At 53.3% G+C, this 25,521-nt stretch overlaps 1 protein-coding gene and 1 non-coding gene across 3 annotated transcripts; one reads left to right on the top strand and one right to left on the bottom strand.

Moving 5' to 3' along the window:
* Window positions 1-6,443: 6,443 nt before the first annotated feature.
* Window positions 6,444-23,961, top strand: TRARG1 (trafficking regulator of GLUT4 (SLC2A4) 1). Of its 2 annotated transcripts, none has more exons than XR_005784702.1 (3): window positions 6,444-7,252; window positions 19,043-19,229; window positions 19,359-19,458. XR_005784702.1 is itself a non-coding variant. In XM_040455449.1 (3 exons), the coding sequence occupies exons 1-3, from the start codon at window positions 6,866-6,868 to the stop codon at window positions 21,283-21,285; spliced, it is 534 nt and encodes a 177-aa protein (XP_040311383.1). In that variant the 5' UTR covers window positions 6,457-6,865; the 3' UTR covers window positions 21,286-23,961. The 2 variants fall into 2 exon arrangements, 1 of the variants encoding a protein (XP_040311383.1); XM_040455449.1 differs by lacking the exon at window positions 19,043-19,229 and adding an exon at window positions 21,272-23,961 and having other exon boundaries at window positions 6,457-7,252; window positions 19,359-19,491.
* Window positions 14,124-14,208, bottom strand: TRNAQ-UUG (transfer RNA glutamine (anticodon UUG)). Its single transcript has one exon. It is a non-coding gene; the product is annotated as a tRNA-Gln (tRNA).
* Window positions 23,962-25,521: the final 1,560 nt, after the last annotated feature.

Below are 25,521 nucleotides of genomic sequence, written 5' to 3'. Positions count from 1 at the left end.
GGGAATCTGGCCCCAGACCTGCCCACTGAGCCTTCCATCTCATGGAGAGGCAGTGCCACCGTCTGATAGTGGAAAGGAAAGAGCCAGACAGGCCTGGGATCCAGTCTCTGCTCTGCCACTTACTACATGTGTGACCCATGGCATCACTTGACCTCTCTAAGCCTCTAGTTCCTCACCTCTGACACAGATGATTCTACCTCAGGGTGGCTGTGAGGGTTAACATTTGTTCGTAATGTAGTTTCTGGCAATTAGAAGGCTTTCATAAATTGTTACTGTTTGTATATTATCATAATCTCAGACCAGTTTGAACAATGCTTCTGCCTAGCTTCAGACCCAGATTTTTATGTCCTGGAAACATGATAAAATGACCAGCAAGTCCTGTTTTCTTAAGTTGCAGGATAGAGAGAGCTCAGAGTTCTGGCCCAGTTTCACGGTCAGTGCAGGAATGGCGAGAGCGCCCCCTGCAGGTGGAGGCGTGAATGTGCAGCAGATGTGTGAAGTCAGAGGGAGGGATGTGAAAGTAGTTCTGTCTCTTCACTTTCCAGCTGAGTGAGCTTGGGCAAAATGCTCAAGGGACTTGAGCCTTGGGGTTCCCCTCTGTATAACAGGCTAAAATAAGTACTTACATCGTAGGCTGTTGTGCAGACTAAATGAGATAATGCATTTCAAGCACTTAGCATAGTGCCGGTAAGCACTCACTGAGTGGAAGCTGTTAAGACATATTCTGTTCAGTAGGTTGTTATAAAGACAGAATGCATGGGAGAGTGTTTTATAAATTAAAGTCCACACACATTAGCTATTGTTTTATCAGGGCCATGTGTTTTGTATATTTTCACGCTGATAGGTGTTTGTCTAGCATTCAAATTTTTTTTTTAATGCCATAAAAGTTTTCTGATGTGTACACATCACAGGAGTGCTTATCTAGGCGTGTGGACATCTAAATATTTGTGTGTGCATACATGTATGTATTGACCTAACAGGTACTCCCTGCCTCTCCCTGATGCATTAGAGTCTCCTGGACCAGAATGCCCTTCATTATGGGCCATCTGGGTTTTCTGAAACCCTTGCTTGATTTTTTTAAATGTTTATTTATTTTTGAGAGAGAGAGAGACAGGGTGAACGGGGGAGGGGCAGAGAGAGAGCGAGACACAGAATCCCAAGCAGGCTCCAGGCTCTGAGCTGTCAGCACGGAGCCTGACGTGGGGCTTGAACCCACAAACTGCAAGATCATGATGTGAGCCAAAGTCGGCTGCTTAACTGACTGAGCCACCCAGGCGCCCCTTGCTTGATTTATTTTTTAAGTTTTATTTATTTACTTTGAGAGAAAGAGAAAGCATTATGTGGGGAGGGGCAGAGAGAGAGTGAGACAGAGAATCCAAAGCAGGCTCCCTGCTGTCAGCACAGAGTCCGACGTGGAGCTTGAACTCATGAACCGTGAGATCATGACCTGAGCCAAAGCTGGACGCTTAACTGACTGAGCCACCCAGGCGCCCCTGATTTTTAAAAATCTGCTTCCCAAGACTGTATCCATTCTCCAAGATGACTGACTTACTGTGGAGAGGAGCAGCTAAATCTGTGATTATGAAAGGAATGGGCGTTGTCAACCGAGACCAGCTAGGCTTGTCCAAATATAGAGAAAAATAGTACAACGATAGCTATTAAGTGAATATAGACGGGAAAGCACTAGAAAGAGAAACCACATATGTAAGACAGAGCTGCTAAAAGTCATGGCTAAAAGATACAAAGGACCAGTATACCTCAAGACAGAAATTATATAAGATTGCTACCAACCGTCCACTCAAATAGTGCTTGAAGGAGAGGGAGTCAGAGAAGAATAAGTAGATGCCTTCAGTAGTCCATGGCTCATAAAGGGCTCCCATACACGCAGTCTCTTGGCTTCTCTTAGGAAGTCTGGGCCTTCCAACTCCTTTCCTTATACTCGTTGCCTCCATCACAGGAAGCAGCACCTTGTCTGTCTAGCAAGGAATGAGACATACCAGAAAAAATAAACAACAGTTAAGACTGATGTTGTCAGGGATGTGGAGAAGAGGTCGTGGGAACAAATTTCTAGTTGTTCTGTGGATCTGTTCCTTTTTTTGGTGGAGAACAAACTGGCAAAGTCACAATAAAAACACTCCAAGGAGGGCGCTTGGGTGGCTCAGTCGATTGAGCATCTGACTCCAGCTCAGGTCATTATCTCACTGTTTGAGCCCCACATTCAGGCTCTCTGCTGTCAGCTGTGGAGCTCGCTTCCGATCCTCTGTCCTGCTCTCTCTCTGCCCATCTGCTGCTCACTCTCTCTCTCCAAAACAAAAATTAAAGAAAAAAACACTCCAAGGGAGTAATTTAAAAAGAAAAACAGATTTGCCAAAAGGCAGTCCCAGAGTACCACGGTGAAAGATTTGAAACAATAAAAATTCCCAACCATAGGGGCGTGGCTAAGAAACTGGTGTTGTAACAGTAAAAATAACTGTGAGTTAGTAGCACAGGTCACAAAATGGTCCGTGCCCACTGATTATAACTGTAGACAGACATGCAGGTACATGAACACACCCTGCGAGAATTTGGAAGGATGCAAACAGAGTTAGTATCTATTAGGTTCTTCAGAATTGTTTTTTAAAGGTGAAAGATTTGTCTCCTTAGAGGGCCTTCCAAAGAGGGGTAGGTAGAGAAATGTTTTGAGCCAGGACAGCGAGGACAAAGTGTCCTGAGTGGATTCTTTTGGAGGGACCTCACCTCACTGGATGTGAAACCCAGGTGCTTGCTGATGAGAACAGGACTACATCATGTTTTTCTTACAGTGTGTGTGTGTGTGCGCGCGCGCGCGCACATGCTCACACAGATACCAGAAGGCTGCAGCTGTCCCTGGTGCAGGGTGCAGGGTGAGCTGAGCTCAGGAAGCCCTCAGTGAGAAGAGGGACTTGCTTAATTATTCCTGTCCTGACAGCCCCATAGGGTTTCCTGACACCCAGTCATAGACCAAGGGTAGAAAGGGCCATGGGGCACAGATCTGAGAGGGCTCTGTTACCTCTACCTTGGATTAAGGTCCGACTTACCCATACTTCTGAAGTTGGCTTCCTTCCCCCACCCCAGCTTGCAGGTCCACTTTCCCTTCCACTGCTGACCTCAGCGTCTTCCTTGCTTAGGGTGCACTAAGGCTGGGGGCAGGCAGAGGTAGGAACTAGTGTCCATGCAGGCACACCCTGGGCACTTGGTTGGTGCTTTCATCTTCCTCTGCTTCATCCAGCCAGTCTTAACTGGGCCAGGCCCTGGGCAAGGGGGCCAGGGCACACCTGCCCACTCCAGGACCTCACAGCCCAGCGGGGAAGCTGGGGAGAGAAGAGAGGATGACTTTTTTCAGTTCCCTATGAAAGCAGGCCGGCCAGACAGTGGCGGAACAGAAAGGCCAGTCCATCTGTCTAGCTGCAGGCTCACGGCTCAAATCCCCTGAGACAGGCAGGCCTCATGAAGGCAGAGCTGGAGGAGCTCCTTCTAAAGGCTGCAGCTGGCCCAGTGGCTTGCTGTTCTGCAGAAAATGGGCCCAGAGTTCCCACATCTTCATGCCCGAAGTCTGAAGCTCTGTGCAAGCCAAACCCATTTTGTACGATGAATATGGCCTGCAGTCCTCCGTTTGAGACCTCATTTGGGGGTGGGGGGAGCGGGGGCGGCAACGGCAGGCTTGAGCAGGGGCAGCTGGCTGGGCTGGGCTTACCGGCCTTGGAGCCCCAACCTGATGCTCTTTCTTCCGGTCTCTCTCCTTCTCCCGACTCTCACCCTGTGATCATTCCCATCATCACGACCAGGCCACTAGATGGCACCATGAGCCCGGCATTACCCAGTGGCCGAGCACACCTGGGTCCCCAAGTCCCTGAAAGCCAGCCACTGGTCCTGCCACCCCACTGCCATGAGCCACCCTGGGGACTTCTTGCCTTTTTTCTTTTCGCTTTAAGTTTTTATTAAGTCAGAAAGGCCCCCCTTTTATGTCGGGTTCATTCTGTTCTAGACCAGCACTGCCCAAGAGAAACGTAATACAAACCATGTTTTTAGTTTTTAATTTTCTGGTAGGTATCTTTTTAAAAAGTGAAGAGATGGAGGAGGTGACAGTAATTTTAATCATGTTTTATTCTGCCCAATATATCAACATTATCACTTCAATATGTACCCAATGTACACAGTATTAATGAGATCTTTTACATTGCTTTTTGTACTAAGTATTCGAAGTTCAGTGTGATTTATACTTCCAGCACATTTAAACTAGCTACATTTCAGGGGCGCCTGGGTAGCTCATTGGGTTGAGTGTCTGACTTCGGCTCAGGTCATGACCTCATGGTTCGTGGGTTCAAGCCCCGCATCGGGCTCTGTGCTGACAGCTCAGAGCCTGCAGCCTGCTTTGGATTCTGGGTCTCCCTCTCTCTCTGCTCCTCCCCTACTCTCTCTGTCTCTCCCTCTCTCTTAAAAATAAATAAAACATTGAAAAAAAAAATGAAATGCTTTAAGTACCTCAGTAGTCACATTTGGCTAGAGGCTATGGAATCTTTGGGCTGGGCAGTTGTCGGCCCCATGGAGGGCCTGAGTCCCTTGCTCCCAGGGTTAGCTTCCAGGCCGTAACATGGAATTCTGTCCAGGGTGGACACTGACTTAGAGTCTAGGGGTCTCAGGCACCCGACTTACCACCCTTTGCCGGAGGTCTCATATTTAAAAAGACATTAGCACATTCCCAGAGATTCCTGGACCAGGGAACCAAGCTCACTCTCCCTATCCCACTACGATGAGGAGGAAGCCCCCACCCATGGCAAGAGAGCAACCTTCACCCATGGCAAGAGAGCAACAATGTCACTGCCCTGGAGTGCCCTGCATTTTGCAAACAACGATAAGTTTCCTTTGTGGAGCAATAATTCTTAATTTAATATAGTCAAATTTATCAAACTCGAAAATTTGCCCCAAAGCCACACACTATTTTCAAAGCTTATTGGCCCCCCCGGGTGCCTTTGCAGCTCCCCAGCCTCCCCCTCAGCCCCTAGCACGTGGCTCTTCCTCCTGTCTGTGGCCTGCTCCTCCCTCTCTCTGCCAGTCACACACCCTCTTCCACCTTGTCCCAGCCCTTTCTGGAAGCAGCATTTCTGAAGCCGGCCTGATACACAAACCCAAGCTCTTTCTTTCCGCTAAAATGACTCATCTTGCTCCAAACCAGCCCCTGGATCTGGGGATCTGGATAAGAGATTGGCGTCTGGTTGAGATACAGTTTGGGATGAGTGTCTCTCCATCTCTGGCCTCAGTTTTCTAATCTGTGATATCAAAGGATCTGAACTTTACAACCTCTGAGCCCCCGGCCCTCCTCTACCTTCCCACCCCCATCCTGGATGACCATAGGGTCTTAGGTTTTTTTCCCTGCACCCTCTTCTACCACCCGCCCCAACACACACACACATGTACACACATGTACGGTGGTTCCAGGTCGTCCTTATGAAACTATGTAAGGAGAGAGATCAGGGACATAGAAAGAGATGAGGAGAGTAGAGAAGGAGGCTGAAACAGAGGGAGAAGACACGACAGGAAATGAAGAAAGACAAGAGACAGTAGGAATCAGAGAGGACAGTCTACCAGAACTTTGGGGCTGCGATCTGCCCCAGGCAGCTCCTGAACAGAAATATCTTTGCTGCTCTTTAAAAGCACCCCAGAGGGTGCCTGGGTGGTTCAGTGGGTTGAGTGTCTGACTCCTGATTTCAGCTCAGGTCATGATCTCACAGTTTGTGGGTTCGAGCCCCGCGTCGGGCTTTACGCTGACAGTATGGAGCCTGCTAGGGATTCTCTCTCTCTCCCTCTCTCTGCCCCTACCCTGCTCGTTCACACACACACTCTCTCTAAATAAATAAATAAACTTAAAAAATGAATAAATCAAAGCACTCTTGGAAAGCTCTGATGGGCATGAGATGGAACCCACACTTCCTCCCTTGACACCCCTCCGCCCCACCCCTTGGTGAGGTGCTCAAAACCAATTCGGGCAGGATCCTCCCGTGGTGCTCAGGCTTCCCTCTCCTCCTGGAGCCAGGAGCCAGGCTGTGACCTGAGCACCTCTGGGGGTTGGAGGTCAGGGTCGAGGTAGGATGCCAGAGGTCCAGGGCCCAGCGTTTCCCAGCAGATAAGAGGAAGTGCACAGACGGGAGGAAGTGGATGGAGTCTGCTCCAGCAGAAGAGAAGCAGAGGCTCAGTTTCCCAGGACGGTTGAAGACATACCCTTTTGTGAGCCACTTTGTCTTTTTCCCCTTCCAGAGCCCCCAGCCCAGAGAAGCGGGTTCTGTGGCTGCAGCAGAAACCAGAGGCCCACTCAAGTCCCTCTGGGCTGGGCTGGGCTGGGCTGGGCTAGGGCAGTACGCTGCTGGGTGGCTCTCAGGGGAGAGGGGAATTGAAAAGGAAAAGCATCTCGGAGGAGGGTGGGGAGAGAGGGAGGCTGTGTGGTGTACTCTCTCTCTCTCTCTCTCTCTCTCTCTCTCTCTCTCCTGGACTTAGCCTAAGCCTCACCCGGGAGAGGAGTGTCTTCTGTCTGTTCTTGGAGCTGCTTTCTGTCACTTCCCCGCCCATCTGTGCTGTCAGCAGCACCGGCAAAGTTGGCCTCAAACTTGAACGGGGCTGAAGGCTCCAGCTTTCCGAAGCTCCGCGGGGGCATCAGGCAGGCCTCAGCCTCTGAACTCTGGCTGGCCCAGAGAAGTCGACCCCCTCCCCCTGCCAGGCTCCCACTGGCCCTTGCTCCCGTGGGTGACCTTTCTGCCCCTGGGCCCCCAGTCTGGGCTGAGGAATGGTGTGCTGAGGTCCCCCTGGAACTGATCGTCTCAGTCTGGAGCTGGAGCAACCCAAGGCCCGAGCCGACATGGCCAATCCTGTGCAGCCTCAGTTTCCCCCAGCCCGGGAGCCAGGCACTGCCTCGCCCACAGACCTGCCGGAGATGGAGAAGCTCCTCACTAAGGTGGAAGGCAAGCACGACAAGCCACTGAAGCTGTCCAAGTCCCTCTCGGGGGCCTTGGACCTGGAGCAGAATGGCCATGGCCTGCCCTTCAAGGTGGTGTCCGAGGGGCACCAGGAAGCCACACTCCCCTGGTCACCCTCTCGAGCCAGCTCTAGGCGGGCATCCTCCGTTGTCACTGCCTCCTCTGCCCAGGACCAAGAAGTCCCAAGAGATTACCTCATCCTTGCCATCACCTCCTGCTTCTGCCCCGTCTGGCCCCTCAACCTCATCCCCCTCATCTTTTCTATCATGGTAAGTGCTGCTGGGTTTCAGGGCAGGGGCAAGGCCAGGGCTCAGCAGGCATGGTCCTCTGGGAGGCACCAGACACTCTGTCTGGGTGCAAAGTAGGGGGGCTGGGGGCTCGGGAGAAGACTCCCCTTCTCACCTGGCCTGCTACCCCCCCCGTTAGAGAGGGGGCCGGGGACAGGAGACCTTCTGTTTGCTGTCCTCCCTCATCTCCGCTGTTCCTGTTCGGCATCACAGATCGACCTTGCACGCATCCCTGCTGGGGAGGGGACCCCAGGGAGCCACCTGGAGCTAAACTCTACACAGCAGAAAGACGGCCAAGTTGGGGTGGGGGCGGCTTGCCTTTTGCAGGAGTGTCCTGAGTGAGGCTGTGTATCAGCAGAGGTTGTGGCCAGTGTGGGTTCTCAGGACCCCCAGTTCTCAGAAGGGGAGCCAGCTGCCCCCACCCCCCATCCCAGGTCACCTGGGTATTCTAACAGCCTTTGCCAGCTCTGGTTTCCAAGAGCTGTGGCTTCCCTGCCATGCACTGAGGGCCCTGGGGCCTGGATCCCCCGAGGCTGCTCCTCTGTGGGGCGGTGTTTTTGCTGGGGGCCCTCTGGGCTTCGTGGCTACACTGATTTCAGCATCTGTCTTCAGGGTAGGGGAAAATGTGTGAAAAATGTGAGCGTCAGAGGGCATGGCTGGCCTTGCCCAGGAGGACCGTGTGGGCTAGTTATTGCTTCTCACATACTTGTCCCGTAAGGTTTTGAGTAAATTGTCATAGGTTGTCCCCAAACCAAGCCATTTGGCTAGAACAACTGACAGAAGATCCATAGAAAATGTCAGTACATGTTGGCAAGTGACTTTTGAGGTCCTGGAAGAGGAAGGAGGGAGGGACGGGACGGAGAGAAGGGGGGGTGAGAGAGAGACTTGCGGAATGAAAAAAAAAAAAAAAAAGAATGAAAGCGGGGAGGGTAAAGTACCAGCTCCAGGCTGGTCAGGGCTGGAGACTCTGTGTGGAGACACTGTCTGCTTCCCTCTGGAGCGCCTCCACTGCTGAGTCACCTATCACTGAGTCCCCTCAGGAGTTGTGGTCACTCCTGCCGCCCCCGGGCTGTCTCCTGAGAAGGCCCCTATTCTCCAAACACCTCTTGACTTCACTAAGGCCCAGTGTCCAGTCGGGGATGCCTTCCCTGATCCCCTGTCAAATCTAGCACCACCCGCCAGTATGTCAGGGGACACTGGTAGCATTCCTGAGTCCGAGACTTGGCATGGGCACAAGAGCCAGGGCTGAGCAGGGCCCAGGGTGGGGCCTCTGAGGAGCTTCCTGTCCTGCCTGCTGCATTTGGGGGCAGCTGGGAGGCAGAACCAGGCCTCAGGGGTGCAGCTGGGGGCTCTGGGCAGGGCCAACCTCTTGGTTACAGGGAGAAGCCCCGGGAGGGGAGACAGGCTTCTGGGAGGGAAACCACACAAGGGCCCAGGAGAAAACAGTTGCTAGAATCCATCTCCTTGTGGGGGTGGCGGGGTGCAGGCTGGGTAGACGCTGCCTTTATCAGAGGAAACCTGGGTCCAAGACTGTGAGACCACTGCACCCACCCCCAATACATTTCTACGTCCTTCCCAGGTTCCTGAGCCAGTTCTGAAGGTCACTGGGCCAGGGGCAGGGAATACCAGACACAATCACCAATTCCCAGGAGCCTCCGGTCCGGTGGGGAGAAACTTGTAAACAGTTCCTATCACACATTGCAAGAAGTACTCGTGCTAGACAAAACAGCAAGATTCTGTGTGGCCTCGGGCAAGTCCCTCGAATCTCTCTTCTCGGTGTCCCCATCTGCAAAATGGGTGCTGCGTAACACCTACATTAGAAAGCTGTGTGAGGGTGATGTGAGATCAGCCACACAATGTGCTTAAGAACCACAGTAAGGGGGCGCCTGGGTGGCGCAGTCGGTTAAGCGTCCGACTTCAGCCAGGTCACGATCTCGCGGTCCGTGAGTTCGAGCCCCGCGTCGGGCTCTGGGCTGATGGCTCAGAGCCTGGAGCCTGTTTCCGATTCTGTGTCTCCCTCTCTCTCTGCCCCTCGCCCGTTCATGCTCTGTCTCTCTCTGTCCCAAAAATAAATAAATGTTGAAAAAAAATTAAAAAAAAAAAATAAATAAAAGAACCACAGTAAGTGCTATGACGCCGTAGCAGTGATTAAGTGGCAGCTGAGGGTCTCCCTGGCCAGGGATGGGAAGCCATCACGGGATATTTGTTTCTTTTTTTTTTTTTTTAATTTTTTTTAAAGCTTTAAAATATAATACACATATCGTGCAATTCACCTGTTCAATGTGTACAATTCAAAGACCTTTAGTGTATTCACAGATGAGTACAGCCGTATCTACTGCACATTTCCCTCACCTCCAACCCCCCAAGCCTGTTTTATCACTCCATCTCTCCCTTGCTCCCTCCCCCAGATCTAATGAACCACTAGCCTTTCAATCTCTACGGATCTGCCACTTCTGGACATTTCCTATCAAAGGAATCACACAGCATGGGGTCATTTGGGACTGGCTTTGAGCTTCCCCCACATTGCTGCATATATATCATAGGATTTGGAGCCAGAGTGGGGTGTGGTTGGATTTCCAGTTTGGTGCAGGATGAGAGGAGGGACCAGAGGGGCCCCTCTGAGCCGAGCAGTTGGGAGAGGGAAGCTTTGCAGAGGCACAGGTGAGCGGAGAAGAGGCCTGGACCAGGGCCATGGCAAGGGGCAGAGAGGGTTTCTGGAAACCTTCTAAAAATTGTTAACACGGACAATGTATTCATTCATTCAGTCAACCATACGCTTGACTGGCAAGTTGCTTGTTTGGAGGGAATTAAGTGGTACAGAATGACTGGGTCCCCCCATGAATGAATATGCCTCTTCTACAAATGAGGTGCATGCTAGGCATTTGGGAAGATGGATAACCTGGTCTATTTGGCATGTGGCCCAAGGATGCAAGAGTATGGTGATGGAGGGAGGGGGGCAGGGACCCGCTCTAGAAAATTAAGTTTATCCTGGTGGTTCTGAGGAGCCCCTGAAAAATTTTAAGCAGAGGCATGATGTGGTCTATTCATATTTTATCTTTTTTTTTTTCTTTCTTAACAGAGAGAGAGAGTGAGCATGGGGGCGGGGGGGCAAAGGGAGAGAGAGAGAATCTTAAGAGACTCCATGCCCAGCACAAAGCACAACTCGGGGCTCAATCTCACCACAATGAGATCATGACCTGAGCCAAAATCAAGAGCTGGAAGCTTAACTGACAGAGTCACCCAGGTGCTGTGGTCTGTTCACATTTTAAAACAAACATCCAAGTGCACTGTGGGAAATGACCTAGAGCAGGCAAGACTGGGAGCCAGGAGACTCCATAGGAGGCTCTCGAGATAGTCTAGGCAGTGATGTGATGAAGGCACAGGCCAAGCAGTGGCTTAGAAAGGAACGCACCGATGAGAGGATTGTTGAGGAGAGATCAGCTGCACTCACCTCCCAGTCCTGGGTCTCCACTCAAAAACAGGGCAGCTGTCTTGGAGAGAGCTCTGGGACTGCAGCATTTAAGGGGTGGGTGGAGGGAGTGGACAGGAAAGAGTTTTGGAAAGAAGACTTCAGGAGGTGGGAGGCAAGCTAGAAGAGAGGGACAGATGCCCTGGGAGGAGTGAGTTTGAAGGAGGAGGGATGGTCAAACTCAGTAGGGAGATCAGGTCAAATTAGGATGGGGATGTCCACTGGTTTGGCCATATATAGACCCCTGGTGACCCTGGTGATGGAGAGGCTGGGCAGAAAAGAGTGAGGTGACTGACGAGGTCTGTGAAGAGTGCAGATTGGGATCCAGAAGGACCCTGTCCCCAGGAGCCTGCAGGAAAGGCCATGAGGGCAGAAGCAGATAGAAATCCTCAAAGGAAAAGGAGCTGGCTCATGCTACATGGGCTCCTTGCCACCAGGGATGTGGAGGGCAAGGCCATTTGCTGAGAAAGAAGGGCCTGGTGGCAGGGGAGGGGAGAGGTGACAAGGTGACAAAGATGGTGGTGACCATGGAGGAGAGGCAGGGGTCACAGGCTGAGGCTCAAAGAAGTTAAGGGCAGGTGCTGTAAGAGAGAGATAGCAGGGGCTGAGATTGCAGAGGAGGGGTGTGTGGGGGGGTGGCCAGATGGGGTGTATAGCTGTGGAAATGAATTTCCAAAGAGAACTGTGAGAAGCCAGCAGGAAGGAGCCCGAGGGAGCCCAGTGTTAGGGGATAATATCACTTACTAAATGTTAGACACAGGTTCAAATTCTTCACATATATTATCTCATTGAACCTGGCCTCTATAACCCATTGGTATTGGTATTATGCTCCTTTTACAGTGGAGAAAACTGAAGCGCAGGTGTGAAAGAACCTGCTGGTCACTGGGGAACCTAGGACCAGAGGGATGCCTGGAGCCAGAGCTGGGGTTCTAGCCATTACACTAACCTGCTTGGCGGGGGTTATCAGGAGGTGCCCACAGTTGTCTCCCCTCTCTGGGAGCCAGTCTGGGTCACAGGAGGGAGTGCTGAGACTCGGCCCCACCCAAGCAGCAGGGGTGAAGGAGGGACAGAGGGTGTGGGCAGCTAGTACGTCTCCTGTGCTGACGTCACTAGGTCCTGGAGACAGACATCAGAACTCTGGCTACCAAGTAAAGCCCTTGACCCCAGGGCAGAGCCCCACAGCCCTGAACGCCTCTCTACAGCCTACTGTCTGCAGAGCACGCCCTACTATGAGGCTCGCCGAGTCACGTTAATTGTTCTCACTTAACACACGAGGCAAACAGAGACACTTGAACAGAGCCTTGCCCACGGTGGCACAACTGGGTGCTGAATCTAGTGTTCTTGCCACGACCCCACCCTGCCTGCAGCTACCTTTGGGGACAAGGATGGTGTGTCCCTCCCAGGAAAGCCACATGTTTGAGACATTTGTGCAGGGATGGAAGAATCCACTTCCTTCCCTCTGTCTCTCCACCCTCCTCCCCCTACCCCCACCCCCGTCCTTCTGCACCCCTACTGACTCCATCAGTGGAAGACTCATGGACCAGCAGTGTCCTTCCCACTGTGGCTTTGACAGGGGCTCGCTGTGACAGGGGCTCAACCCGAGGGGCTGGGATCACAGGTATGCAGACCCAGCCCTGGTCAGCACCGCAGGCTCCCGTGAGCCTCCTGAGGTGGCCAGGGCAGGGCTAGCTTCATCCGTTTGACTTCTGAGTCAGGCTGAGAAATGGCCATGTTCTTCGTCAGTGCCAGCAAGGTCTCCTGTCAGCAAGGGGTGCCGGACCCCAGGCGGCGGTCCTTCAGTTGACAATGGTGCTTAAACCAGCATCAGATAGGCCGGGGTGTACATGCCTCATGTACCAACCAGCTCCATGCCTCCTAAGCCACGTGATCATGTCCGAATCACTCCACTGCCTCAGTTCCCTCATCTATAAAATAGGCGTGATGAAACTGTCTACCCCGTAAAGCTACCGGAAGGATTAACTGGGTTAATATGTGGGTTGGATATGCCGGAAGGATTAACTGGGTTAATAAAACACCTAGTCCAGAGCCTGGCACATAGTCAATGCTCCATAAATGGCAGTGGTTGCTGTTTTTATTAATACTAAGTGAAACTTGGTAATGTCAGAGGAAAGGGCAAATCCCCAGTGGACAGGCAATTCCGACTTTAACCAGTTTGGGGGATAATGGGGTCTCAGCTGTCCTGACACCAGCTGGGGAGGGGCAGCCCTGTCTGTGGTTGTCGTGGAGACCTCTGAGCAGCCCCTTCTCGGTGGATTCCCTTACGACATGCGGGAGCGCTAAAGAGGTCCAGAGTGGCTCCAGGCTTCCTTTCTCAGGCATTTTGGATGACCTGATTATTTAACTGATGTGTTGCAGGCTCCCTTTCATTCATGTACGCATTCATCCATTCACTCGGCAAGAGTGCTGAGCCCCAACCAGCTCTGAAGATCAGCCAGCACTCAGACATATGGCTTAAAATACTGACGTACTCCTTATTTATTTAAATCCAAGTTAGTTAACATACAGCATACTATGGGTTCTCCGGTTCTCCGGGACCCCCATCCCCCACCCACCTTGACAGCTGCTGCGTTCCTGACTCCTCCCCCAGAACCCTCCCCCACCGATGCTTCCCCACTCTCCAGCAACTGAAGTTAACCCTGTAGTTAGGGTGTTCCAGAAACAACTGCTCTGTTGCAGAGAGAGGGGTGCGAAGGGGGCCTGAAGCACATCCCGTGGCTTGGACCCGCCTGCATTTGTTTGATCTCCTTGGAAGGACCAATAGCTGATCAGTGCTCAGCTGATCACAATTTGTCAAGTCCCCTCGGGTCTCCGGGGGCTTGGCCTGAGCCTCACCGGTGGAGGAAACTCTTTCCTGATAATTTTTGTTGCCGCCTGCTTCTGGCTGGTTTCCTCCGCTGGCAGCTCTCCCCAGCACTCTCCCTGTCCTATCTTCTTCCCTCCTCACCCCCTACCGGCTCTCTCCAACTTTTTTCAATGTATTTCCTCACCGATCTGTTAACCTGAGTTCATCTTTTCCCTCACCGTTCCCACTGCCATTGCAATCACAAATGATCTATTAATTTGCAGTCATTACAACCATTACTGAAGTTATGGCTCTGTTCCTTCAACCTGAGCCATTTTGTATAAGGGGAAGATAATGCACTAAGTGGGGTGTGGTATATGCAGCCGGTAATTCACTCGTGGAAAGTAAGAAAGGGTCTTCTTCCATCTCTGGAGTCAAGGGATGGATTAAAAAAAATTTTTTTTAATGTGTATTTATTTTTGAAAGAAAGAGAGACAGAACATGAGCGGAGGAGGAGCAGAGAGAGAGAGGGGGAGACACAGAATCCGAAGCAGGCTCCAGGCTCTGAGCTGTCAGCACAGAGCCTGACGTGGGGCTCGAACCCACGAACCGTGAGATCATGACCTGAGCCAAAGTCGGACGCTCAACCGACTGAGCCACCCAGGCACCTCTAGGGACGGATTTTTTATTTGGGAGCTAAGGTTGGGTGGGGGGGTACTTCAGAAATGAGTGCCAGCTAGCAGTGAGGAACTTCTGTTTTTCAAAGTAGGGCTCTACCCTTCAAGGCAGCTATTCCCTCCATTTTACGGATCAGAAAATGAAGATTTACAGAATACTTTTGAGGTTTACACTGGACAATGTATGACACATAAAGTGTCTGACACAACATAGCAGGTGAAGTCGGGTCTGCCCCACTCCATCTGGCCATTCCCAGTGATCTCCCTCAACGCTGTCTCTCGGGCTAAAAGGAACACGCATGACTGGGATGCATGGGCTGATGGTGCTGCGGATAAAGAAGAGGGATTGGGTTTAGAGTGACTGAAAAATTCATCTCTCCTCTTGCTTCCCCTCCCCACCTCTCAAACCCAAGCAACCACACGTGCACCTCTCTCCACGGTCCTGGATCATTATTGAACACACAAAGATTTCTCTGGCAAGTGAGGAGCAGGACTCCTCTGAAACCCTGGGCCCCTCCCCAGTACATGCCATGCTTATGGCCGAGAATGAGTCCCTTGGTAATGATTCCAGGTAGCCCCAGAATTTCTACAGCTCAACTTCCTGGAAATCCCTAAAGCTTTTCTGTATGCTTCCCCCTCTTCCTCCCAATGTTGCCTTGGTGTTGAAGTCCTTAGTTCAGTACCCTGGGCCGGCCTTGCAGAGAGCTGGAGGTGGCCTGGGTTAGTGGGTGGGGCCCAAACCCAGATAACAGATATCTCTCCTGTGGGACCTATTGCCTATATTTCATTCATGAATCTTCTATTATAACTTGAGCATTCCACTGACTAAGTTCACTGGTTAGAAAACACCGCTCATTCTTTTTCTCTCTTCTGTTATTCTTCACTTCCTCAAACATTTACTGAATACCTACTAGGGCCAGTCCCTAAGTTACATAAGAGGAGCGTAAAGATTTAGGCTTTGTGGTCCCTGCCTTCAAGGAGCTTACAGTCTAGGGAAAGAGACTGACACAAGAAGTAATGACACAAGATGGGAAGAGAGGCAAAGAGCATGGTGTGAGATGCTATGGGAGCTCCAAGGAGAAGGTGATTAATTGCTTGTGGACCCCAGGGAAAGTTTTATTGGAGGTGACTCTTGAAGGGTTGGAAGGAGCTGACGTGGCAATGTGGTAATGAGGAAAGCTATTCCAGCAGAGACAACAGTACAGGCCAAGGCACCGAGGCATAAAAATGTGTCCCTTTTGGGGCACCTGGCTGGCTCAGTCAGTAAAGCAGGTGACTCTTAACCTCAGAGCTGTGAGTTCAAGCTCCATGTTGGATGTGGAGCCTACTTTAAAAAATGTTTTTACATGAAAAACATTTTTAAAAGAAACAGAAAAATTTCATTAAAAAAAAAAAAAGTATCCCTTTTACGGAGAGCCATGTGACCAGGCTTGTGGTTTAAAGACCTCACCTTGGCTCTAAAGAGGTTGGCTGGAGGGGCTCCACGGTGGCTCAGTCACTTGAGCATCTGACTCTTGATTTTGGCTCAGGTCGGGATCTCAGGGTCATGGGATCGAGTCCCGTGTCAGGCTCTGCGGTGAGTGGGGAGCCTGCTTGAGATTCTCTCTCCCTCTCCCCCTCTCCCCTTCTCTCGCTCTCTCTCTAAAATAAATGAAATAAAATAAAAAAGGAAGAAGAGGTTGGCGGGGGGCAAGGCTGGAGCAGAGAGACCAGTGAGAAGGAAGGAGGCTGTGCAGTCTCCAGATGAAACAAACTGTGAGAGTGGGCTAGGGCCGTGGACTCAGGGCTGGAGAGGTAGGGACAGACTTGAGGAACATTAGAGAGGTCAGGAATTCATACGTGACTGTATTTGAGGACGGGGAGAGATAGAGAAGAAGCCACGCTGCGGGGACAGCTGTGGAGGATGGGGACAGGCATCCAGGAGGTCTGGTTCCAAAGCCTGTGCTCCTATCCGGGCTGGCTGCCTTTGCAGGGAGCTGGGAGGCTGTACCTGCTCCCTCAAGTCCTCGCCATGTCCAAATGAGCCTCAGGATGGGCTGTTACCCGAGCCCCCGCCCATGCCCCCTCCTCAAGCCAGACCCATCTATTCTTTCGTGTCTCACGGGATCACACTCGTTTATTGTCACCGAGCGCCCTGGTGTCCGGAGACTGAACCCTCACGACTCTGCCCCGACCCGCCTGCAGACCGGTCAAAGCGTGCGGCCGCCCGCACCCACGTGTATCTAGTCTCCAAGAACAGCAGTGCTCTCCTCTGCTGGCTGTAGGGCATCCCTTTGCGCAAGTCCAGACCTCTCCCTGCCGCCCTGGGGCATGGGGGCACCTGTCACTCCTTGGTCTTTTCAGCCTCTCCCTCTGACTGGATCTTTTCCCTCTCCTGTCGAAACCCTCTATTTGTCTCTCCCCGCTGCAGGCTCCCCAGGGCTTACAAGACAAAATCCAGATTCCATCCTGCGGTAGTTCGGGCCCTTCCTGATCTGGCCTTTCTCCCCTTCTCTCACACCGGCATGGTGCTCTGGGCTCTAGCCCCTCCTTTGTAAAATGGTCTAATAACCCTCCCTAACACACTCATAGGAGTGTGGGGATGCTCTAATGCTCTGCCTGATGGCAAGCACTTAACATAGTTCCAGGTCCAAGGTAGATGGTCAAATCATGTTAGGGATCATTATCAGTCCAGTCTCAGCAAGCTTCACGGAGGAGAAGGTGGCATCCGAGGCAGCCCTCGACAGATGGAGAGGATGTGGACGTGTGGTGTTTGAGCGGGAGCGGGAACAAAAGCAGGGAGAGGTCAGTGCCGGCAAAGGCATCCGTTGTGGCAGGGAAGAGTAGAAGATAAAATCAGGAAGGTGCAGAGCTGACCTGGGTTTGGACTTTGTTCTATGAACGGAACGGTGGTGGGGGGCCATGGAAGATGCTGGGCAGGACCACCGCCTAAGCCACCATCATCTCTTTGAACTCATGCGTCAGCTCCTGTCTCTCCGCCTCCTCTCTGATCCCACCCTAGGACCACATGCCGGGGGCCTCGCACAGGGCCTGGCATAAACATGTGTGGAGTGGGATGGTGGTGTGGGGGTAACACGGAGAGGAGGAGAGCTCAGAGCCGGGGCCGGGGGTGGGAGGCTCTTCAGGAGGCTGTTGTGTTGGCTTGGGTGAGAAGTGGCACCTGGAACCAGGGCAGGTGCAAGGGGGCCAGGGAGGACTGTGGGGCAACTGGCCAGGAGAGGAAACTGATGGGTAGGGTGGCAGCAGACAGGTGTTGTGACCGAGTGGGAGGACTCTGGGCTGTGGCCAATAATCGGGTAAGTGGACAGAGGAGCCCAAGGCCAGGAGCAGATCCAGGGCAAAGAGAGTCTGAGGTCAAACACTGCACCAGGCAGGTGGCACTGTCCTGGAAGGAGCTTGGACAGGGAGCCGTGAGGTGGGGTGGAGGGTTGGTTAGGTTTCTGAGAGGAGAAACAGCACCTGGGGAAGGGGGGCACCCTCTTCCCTGAACTGCAGCTTCTTTACAAGTTTTTTTTTTTAATGTTTATATGTTTATTTATTTATCTTGAGAGAGAGAGAGAGCATGAGTGGGGCAGGGGCACAGAGAGAGAGAATCTCAAGCAAAGCTCCAAGTTGTGAGCACATAGCCGGACCCAGGGCTTGATCTCACAAACCATGAGATCATGACCTGAGCCGAAATCAAGAGTCAGACGTTTAACCAGCTGAGCCACCCAGGCGTCCCCTGAACTCCAGGTCCTTTAAAAGTGGCCAACACTGCCAGCCTCATGGGATGGTTCTGAGCCTAAGGGAGATCTTCCAGGTATAGTCCTTAGCAAGTCCCAGCACAAAGTAAGGGCTCAAGACACATCATCATCACCACTGCCATCATCAAGGGACTCGACTACATTTCTGTGCTGAACTCAGGAGCCTCAAATAATCTGAAAATAAAATAACCAAATAAGTGGCCTAAGACCTTGAAAGCAGTCACACCTTCAGCGGACTCCTGCCTGTGCCTGTTCTGGAAGCCCAAGGAGCATCAGGGAGCTCTAGAGCTGGAGGAATCTGGAGGTCACAGTCAGCCCTGGCCAGCAGGTTGACACCTGAAGCATTATGGGTGAGGGTGAGGGGTGGGGGTGGGGGAGGGTGGGACACACCTCCTCCTGAGCCACTCCCAGGAGCTCCCAGGATCCTTTCTGGCCATCCCCACACTCACCCACCTGGTTTCACCGAATTAAATAAGGCTGAGAAAAACCGAGCTCACTGAGAAAGAAGTATCAAATGGGCCTGGTGAAGCCAGGCGTGGCTCTCGCCAAGCCCCAGCCTTTCAGTTCAAACCCAAGATACCTGCCTTTCTGGTGTGATTCGGCAAGTCAGCTTGGTTGAACTAAGATGTGGTTCCTGGGTGAAAATAGGAGGAGGAAGGATCGAAGATACTTTTTTCCTGCTGTGGAAGAAGGGGTCACAGAGGAGAGGAAGCAGGCACCTCGGGCCACAGAAAAAGCCACAGGAGGGGCGCTGGGTGGCTCAGTCAGTTAAACGTCCAACTTTGGCTCAGGTCATGATCTCACAGTTCACGGTTTCAAGCCCCACACCCGGCTCCATGCTGACAGCTCAGAGCCTGGAAACTGCTTCAGATTTTGTGTCTCCCTCTCTCCGCCCCTCCCCCCCCAACTCTCTCTCTCTGTCTCTCTCTCAAAAATAAATAAGCATTAAAAAACATTTTTTTAAAAAGCCACTGGGGCTTAGTGTGGTCATAGCAGTGAGCCTTGGGCAGGGGTCCAGAGGGGCCTGGCGTGTCTGCTCCTGCCAGCCCAGCATGGCCTGGACCTGGTCCACCCTCCCAGGCCCTCCATCTTCACCAGAACACCTGCCATGCCCACCCTGCCCCATCACTGTCCTGAGAGGAAGTGCCCCGCATTGCTTGGTTCTGTGTCCAGTGAGGGGCAAGCTCAGTTGGGGGTTCCCACAAGAGAGCTGAGCCACTTGGGTCCAGGCCAGTTCCACAGGAGAAGCCTGCTTCCTGCCCCCGAGGTGGGTGCTGGAGTGTGGGCTGAGGTGGGGGCTGGGTGGGCTCTGGAGGCCCAGGCAAAGGCCCCCCCCCCCACCAACAGGGCTGCTGGGAAGAGCCTTCCTGAGGTCTCTGCCACCCTCTCTCTGCAGTCTCGAAGTAGTGTGCAACAGGGGGACCTGGACGGGGCCCGGAGGCTGGGCCGCCTGGCCCGGCTGCTCAGCATCACCTTCATCATCATGGGAATCATCATCATCATTGTGGCCGTGACCGTCAATTTCGCAGGTGAGGCTCAGCCACACGGAGCTGAGGGAGGCAGCTTGCTCGGGGTGCGGACCACGGAAGGGCGCAGCCCAGCTCCCAGGGGAGGGGGCGGTGAGACTGGAGTAAGAGCATATAAGGGCCACAGGCCAATCCTCTCGGAGAAGCGACCCCGTCCCCGGGAGTGCCCAGCAGAGTGGGACTGGCTTCAGACCTCCCTTATGCCTGGATCATTAGGAAAGGGGGTGGAAAGAGCACAGGTCTGGGAACCAGAGGTGGCCCCGGTCCTGGGCCAGTGTGGTGCCTGGTTGAGCCTGTGAGCGTCACCCAAGATCATGGATGCGATGCTGCTTGGCAAATGCTGGGCCTGCCCTGCGAGCATTCTTGCTGGGGCGGCCAGCACATACAAGAAGTAAACTACGCATGTGGTGGAAGTCTGGTAGTAACACTTTTGTAAGCCCCCAGATGTGGCCCAGGGAGCTTATCCAAGCAGGGGCACCATTTTCAAAGGTGACTCTCAGCTGCTCAAAAGGCCGGTGCAACTTTGAGTTTCTGGGCCACGCGGGTCAGTGCGGTCCACTCGCCTCCCTTCACACGCTGGCCTCGGGAAGCCCCCAAGCATCGCTGCCATTTGCAGTGGTCAGTCTAAACTTTTCCCCTAAACATCTTGCTACTCTAGATGCGCTGTGTGGACAGCGGCAGTGGCTGCTGACACTGGGAATGTGTCAGAAATGCAGAGTCTCAGGCCTCATCCCAGACCCACTGAATCAGAACCTGCATTTCAATAAGATTTCCAGCCCCGTCATTAAAGGAGGCACTCGTCCAGAACATGAGTGTTCAACTTGGGGCAGAAAGCCTGGGATACGGCGGTGGGGTCATGGGCAACCTTGGCCATTTCTTTGGAGAGGGAAGAGTTCAGGTTGGTAATCAGCCTGCCTGGGTTCAAAGCCCACATCCTCCACTGACTAAGTATCTGAGAGGAAGCACATTCCGCTCTCTCTCTGGGGCTGATGCACATGCAGGTATATGGAAGACAGGGATCTCCGGCCAGGGCATTAGCCTCCGTATCACCCTGTGTGCCTCACTCTCCTCTGTCCTGCTCGTCATGTTAGCCGTGACTTTTTTTTTTTATTATTATTTTTAATCTTTATTTTTGAGAGAGAGAGACAGCTCAAGCAGGGGAGGGACAGAGAGAGAGATGGAGACACAGGATCTGAAGCAGGCTCCAGGCTCTGAGCTGTCAGCACAGAGCCTGATGCGGGGCTTGAACTCACGAACCGTGAGATCATACTTGAGCTGAAGTTGGACACTTAACCCACTGAGCCGCCCAGGTGCCCCATAGCCATGACTTTTTAAAAATTTTTTTTTTTCAACGTTTATTTATTTTTGGGACAGAGAGAGACAGAGCATGAATGGGGGAGGGGCAGAGAGAGAGGGAGACACAGAATCAGAAACAGGCTCCAGGCTCTGAGCCATCAGCCCAGAGCCTGACGCGGGGCTCGAACTCACGGACCGCGAGATCGTGACCTGGCTGAAGTCGGACGCTCAACCGACTGCGCCACCCAGGCGCCCCTGGCCATGACTTTTTTGATGGCAAATGAGAACTACCGAACTCAAGTTGGCAAAGGGAATTGTTTAAAAACTTCAGGCACAGATGGTTCTATGTTTGGGGGTCCCAAGCCACTGTGAACCAGATCACCCTATTACCATCTCCCACTAGGAAACAAACACCCCAAACCTCAAAACGAGGACTTGAAGACTTGTTCTGAGCTCTGTTTTGCCTCAACTGTTCTCCCCTTTACAGTTCAGAAGAAATAGAACTAACCAGGGTGCTGTGCTGGCAGGGACGGCCCCCGCCGGCTAGAGGCCTCCGCACACCCCCACCACCGCAGGAGGGCAGGACCACGGCTGCCAAGCGCCCACTCTTCCCTGAGCTCCCGAAGCACGGACTTGGAGTCAAGCCCCTAAGTCTCCCCACTGTCAGCCCACATCAGATGTGAAAAGCAAGAAGAAGAAAGGAAATTAAATTTCCTGTGAAACTGACGAATAATGAGGTTTAGTCTCATGGACACAGCCTGGTATTTGCCCTCAGTGTTCTGGCTTGTTTCTCGGCCCCACCGTTTCCTGGGATCTAGCAAGCAGCATATTCTGCGTGTTGGAGGAGGAGCCAATCCCACAAATGAGATGGACTGTGGTTGGGAGAGAAGCAGCGCATTCCCTGCCCGTCTGATGACCGAGAGCCAAGATGTGGGACTTTCTCTTTTGTATTTTTTTTGGGGGGGGGGGTGTAAAAAAGACCACTTGCATGCCTGTGCCACATGCTTGCTGTGATCCCAGTCAGTGCCCTGAGCCCAGGGGCCCAGGTGCCGCTCAGCATAGGCCCTGGGACCGGTTGGGCACACAAGATGTGCAGCTGCCTGGAGAGAGGTGACCGCCACATCCATAATAGGGTGGATGTTGGTGAAGACAGGAGCAGGAACCGCATGACCCACAGACCTCTTCTCTAACTTTTCAGCCTCAGGAGCATCTCTGCTAAGAACTCTGGTCCCAATACGTCTCCCAGGATGACCCAGTCTGCCTCTTGCTTCCTCCCTCCCTGTGCTGTCGCCTGGGGCACCAACCAAGTGGCCTGGGGCCTGACCCCAGCCCAGCTCAGCCAGTGGGGAGAAGCCTGGACCGGAGCTTGCCTCCTGCCTGCCATGCCCTCCCTGATGGTCTAGGGTACAAACTTGGGGCCCCAGGTGGGGCCTGGGCTCTGGCTCCCAGCCCGGCAGCACCGGCTGCTCTGTGCCTTCTCCTGTGCCCCTGGACATCCACAAAACAGCATAGGCTTTCCCTGGAGATTTTGGGGCCACCTCTGTGCTGAGGGCTTCCCACAGGCTCCCAGGCTGTTAGCAGTGTTAGTCCTGTTTGCAGGGGAATGGGCCAGAGGGTTTTTTATGAAGGTTTATTGTTGATTGGGTCTAGAGAGTTCTAGGACAGAGAGAAGAGCTGGGCGAAGAGGCCAGTCTTTGGGAGAGAGGGAGGCCCTGGGCTTGGGAACACACTCACATGCCTCAAGGCAGAGGTGACTCCATGGCTTCTGTCTCAGGACCTAATGAGACACCTGAAAGGACTAAGCAGGGTCCCTTGAACTCCTACCTGACTTCTGGCCTGGGATTCTCCCCAGACCTCTGCCTGGCACGGGCTCTACCCACAGGGGCCTCTCCTGTGCCCACCTCCCTGGCTCACTTCTCTTCCCAGACCCTCAGAGAGGGATGTTCCAGGATTTCCCACCCTGGGATGCCCTGTCTAGCAGCTATGGCTACTGCCTTTGATAAGAGGGCATGTTCCCAGCCACAGCCAGACTAGCCCCAGGCTGGCAAAGAATGATTCCCCTGCACCCATTCAGGGCCCTCATGCCTCCTCTCAAGGCCCTTTCCTGTCTCTCTGACGCTTCTCAGACTCCTAGGAAGGAGCCTGTTAGCTCTGTCTACTAGAAGGGTCCCCAGTGCAGCTCTGAGCCTTCTAGGAGGGGCTTTGTGGCAGGGGAGGGGTGTAGGGCCCAGGGGCACTGGGTGGATCCCTCTGGGGCCCCCATTTCTGCATTAGTTCCCCACCTGGGGAGCAAACTCCAACCTCTCCAGATCCTAAAGGAGGGGTTGGGTTTGCTTTATAGGACCTTTGAGGCCAAAATAGAGATGCCTCTGTGTTTTGGGGGAGGGAGGGAGGGAGGGAGCCCAGAGCATTCGTGTCACTTGTGAAGTCAGGTCAGGCCAGGGGGTGAATCACAAAGTCTATGGAACTGGTGGTTCATGAGGCCATGGTCTCCTGGCAGGACCCAGGGGTCCCAGCTTCAGCACCCCAGGGGGAAAGGAAATAACCAGTCAGCCGGTTTAGGCATGGTCTTGTGGGGGAGACCGATGGCCAAAGTGGGGCTCTATCTTGCACACTGTGACACATCCAGACCTGCCCTGGCCCCCGCAGTCACACCCACACAGACACACACTTGTTCACACTCAAAGCCCAGAACAGTCGAGAAAGAGAGGAGCCAGCAGCAGACAGCCACAGGACAGCTGGGAATTCCTTCCATTCAGGCAAGGACAACGTGGGAATACTCTAGTTGTACCAAGGACGTAGCTCAGAGGCCTCTGAGGGTTGCAGAAGGAGCAGAGGCCTCAGGAGACTGACTCCTGGGGCAGAGAGGAGCACAAGGCCTGCACCCTGCGGAGATCGGACTGGAGGGAGGGTCCCCTGACTCCCCTGTCGCCTCCACCCACAGGCAGCCTGGCGGGCCCCCCCACCCCCACCAGGCCTAACCCCCTGCTGCCCCAGCTCCGTCGTGGGTCCAGCTGCTGGCTGCATGAACACAGCGGTCCCCCAGCTCTGGATGCAGACATAGCTCCTCCCCCTGTCCCAGCAAGAACCGTGCACCTCCCCCCACCCCCCACACTCTCTAGTTGGCGCCTCTGTATTGCTCAGCATGGAAACAAATAAAGCTGAAAGCGCATGTGCTCCACGGCCCTTTGCTGGGGTCAAAGGATTCCGAACAACAGGGTTGGGGGGAAATCCACTCAGTCTGTCGGTGCCAGTTCCGGGGTCAGGGCCCGGAGCCAGGCAATGGGAAGGCTGGGCACACTCGGGGCATTCCGCTGGGTAAGTTTGTCCTCCCTGGGCCTCAGTTTCTCCAGTGAGGAATGCAGCTCCCACCTTCCCTCAGTTGTCCTTTCTGCACCTGAACAAAGACCTCAGGCACAGAAAGAAGAGCCCAGGAAACCGACACTTACTGACACCCTGGCTCATGCTGGGTGTTTCACATGCACGGGGAAATCCTAGGGGGTTACTAGTGTTATCTCCAGGTTCAGATTGGTAAACTGAGGCTCAGAGACATTCAGGGACTTGTCCCAGGTCACACCATGCCCAGCACACAGAAGGTACTGAATAAATGTTGGTGAACCGACCCTGTCCCTAGGGCTGACCTCAAAGTTGGCTTCTTGCAACCATGCTTTGCTACTCAGAGAGGAAAGCCCTATAGAAGGAAGGCAAGTTAGTTGGTGGGGGTGGGGAGCGGTGGTGGGGGATAAGGTGGGAGGAAGGATCCATTTCCCAGACTGCAGGAGTGTGGGCCAAGCAGGGTGTGGGTGTGGGCAGAGTGACATCTCCCCCCCCTTTCTCTCTCTCCCTCTCCCCCTCTGGGAGTCTCTTTTATAAGGGCACTAATCCCAGAACCCTTTTGACCTAAGCACCTCCCACAGGCCCCACCTCCTCATACCATCATCTTGATAGGTAAGATTTCAACATACAAATTTGGGAAGGACACAGCAGTCAGACCACAGCAGTGTGGAGGTGTTTCAGTGGGTGCTCACAGAGAGAGCCGTGGAGGGAGCAGCAACCTCTGCCCCAGAGTGGGAGGGAGGCTCCCCAAAGGACCCTGGGCTGGGACCCCCTCCCTCTCTCCTTCCACAAACTTGTAGTAAGTGTGGGGTGCTCCGACCGGATAGGGGAGCCACCAAAGGTGGGGTGTCCCAATCGGATGGGGGCTGGTGGCCAGGGCGGTGAAAGAATTCACCCAAGGCAGAACAATGGAGATAGAAGTTTATCAAATACACCGTGAGAGAGCATGGGGCAGGATAGCAAAATAGAGCCGGTCAGTGCCGAGGTGGTGGGGAGGGGCCGCAGTTACAGGATGGAGCGAGGGAGTATGGGAACATATGGAATTTTCCTTTCTTTGGTAATCTTAAAAACTGGTCATTTTTAGGTGGGTCCCTTAATGAGCCCATTTGCATTGCATGTACCTTACTCAGTTTTCCGTTGCTCAAGCTTGTTGCCTAAAAGCTGCCTCTACATTGAACACTTACTACATACCAGGCCTTATACTGGACCCTGAGGACACAGAGATGAAAAGGACAGGCTTTCTGGACCATAGGACCTGTGGCCTAAAGGGAAAGTTCTGGAAGGAAGGAGTTAGTTGCTGGGGCAGGGTGAGTGAATGTGCCAGCTGGGTAGATGAGGGCTGCAGGGAGGGGACACGGGACAGAGGGCTGTCCTAGGAAGTCAGGGAAGCCAAGAGCAGGA

This window comes from Herpailurus yagouaroundi, unplaced genomic scaffold (assembly GCF_014898765.1).
Source record: "Herpailurus yagouaroundi ecotype Mexico unplaced genomic scaffold, PumYag 215, whole genome shotgun sequence".
NCBI classification, from domain to species: domain Eukaryota; kingdom Metazoa; phylum Chordata; class Mammalia; order Carnivora; family Felidae; genus Herpailurus; species Herpailurus yagouaroundi.
The sequence above is the reverse complement of the archived record's forward strand: the minus strand, read 5'-3'. Positions and strand labels throughout refer to the sequence as shown.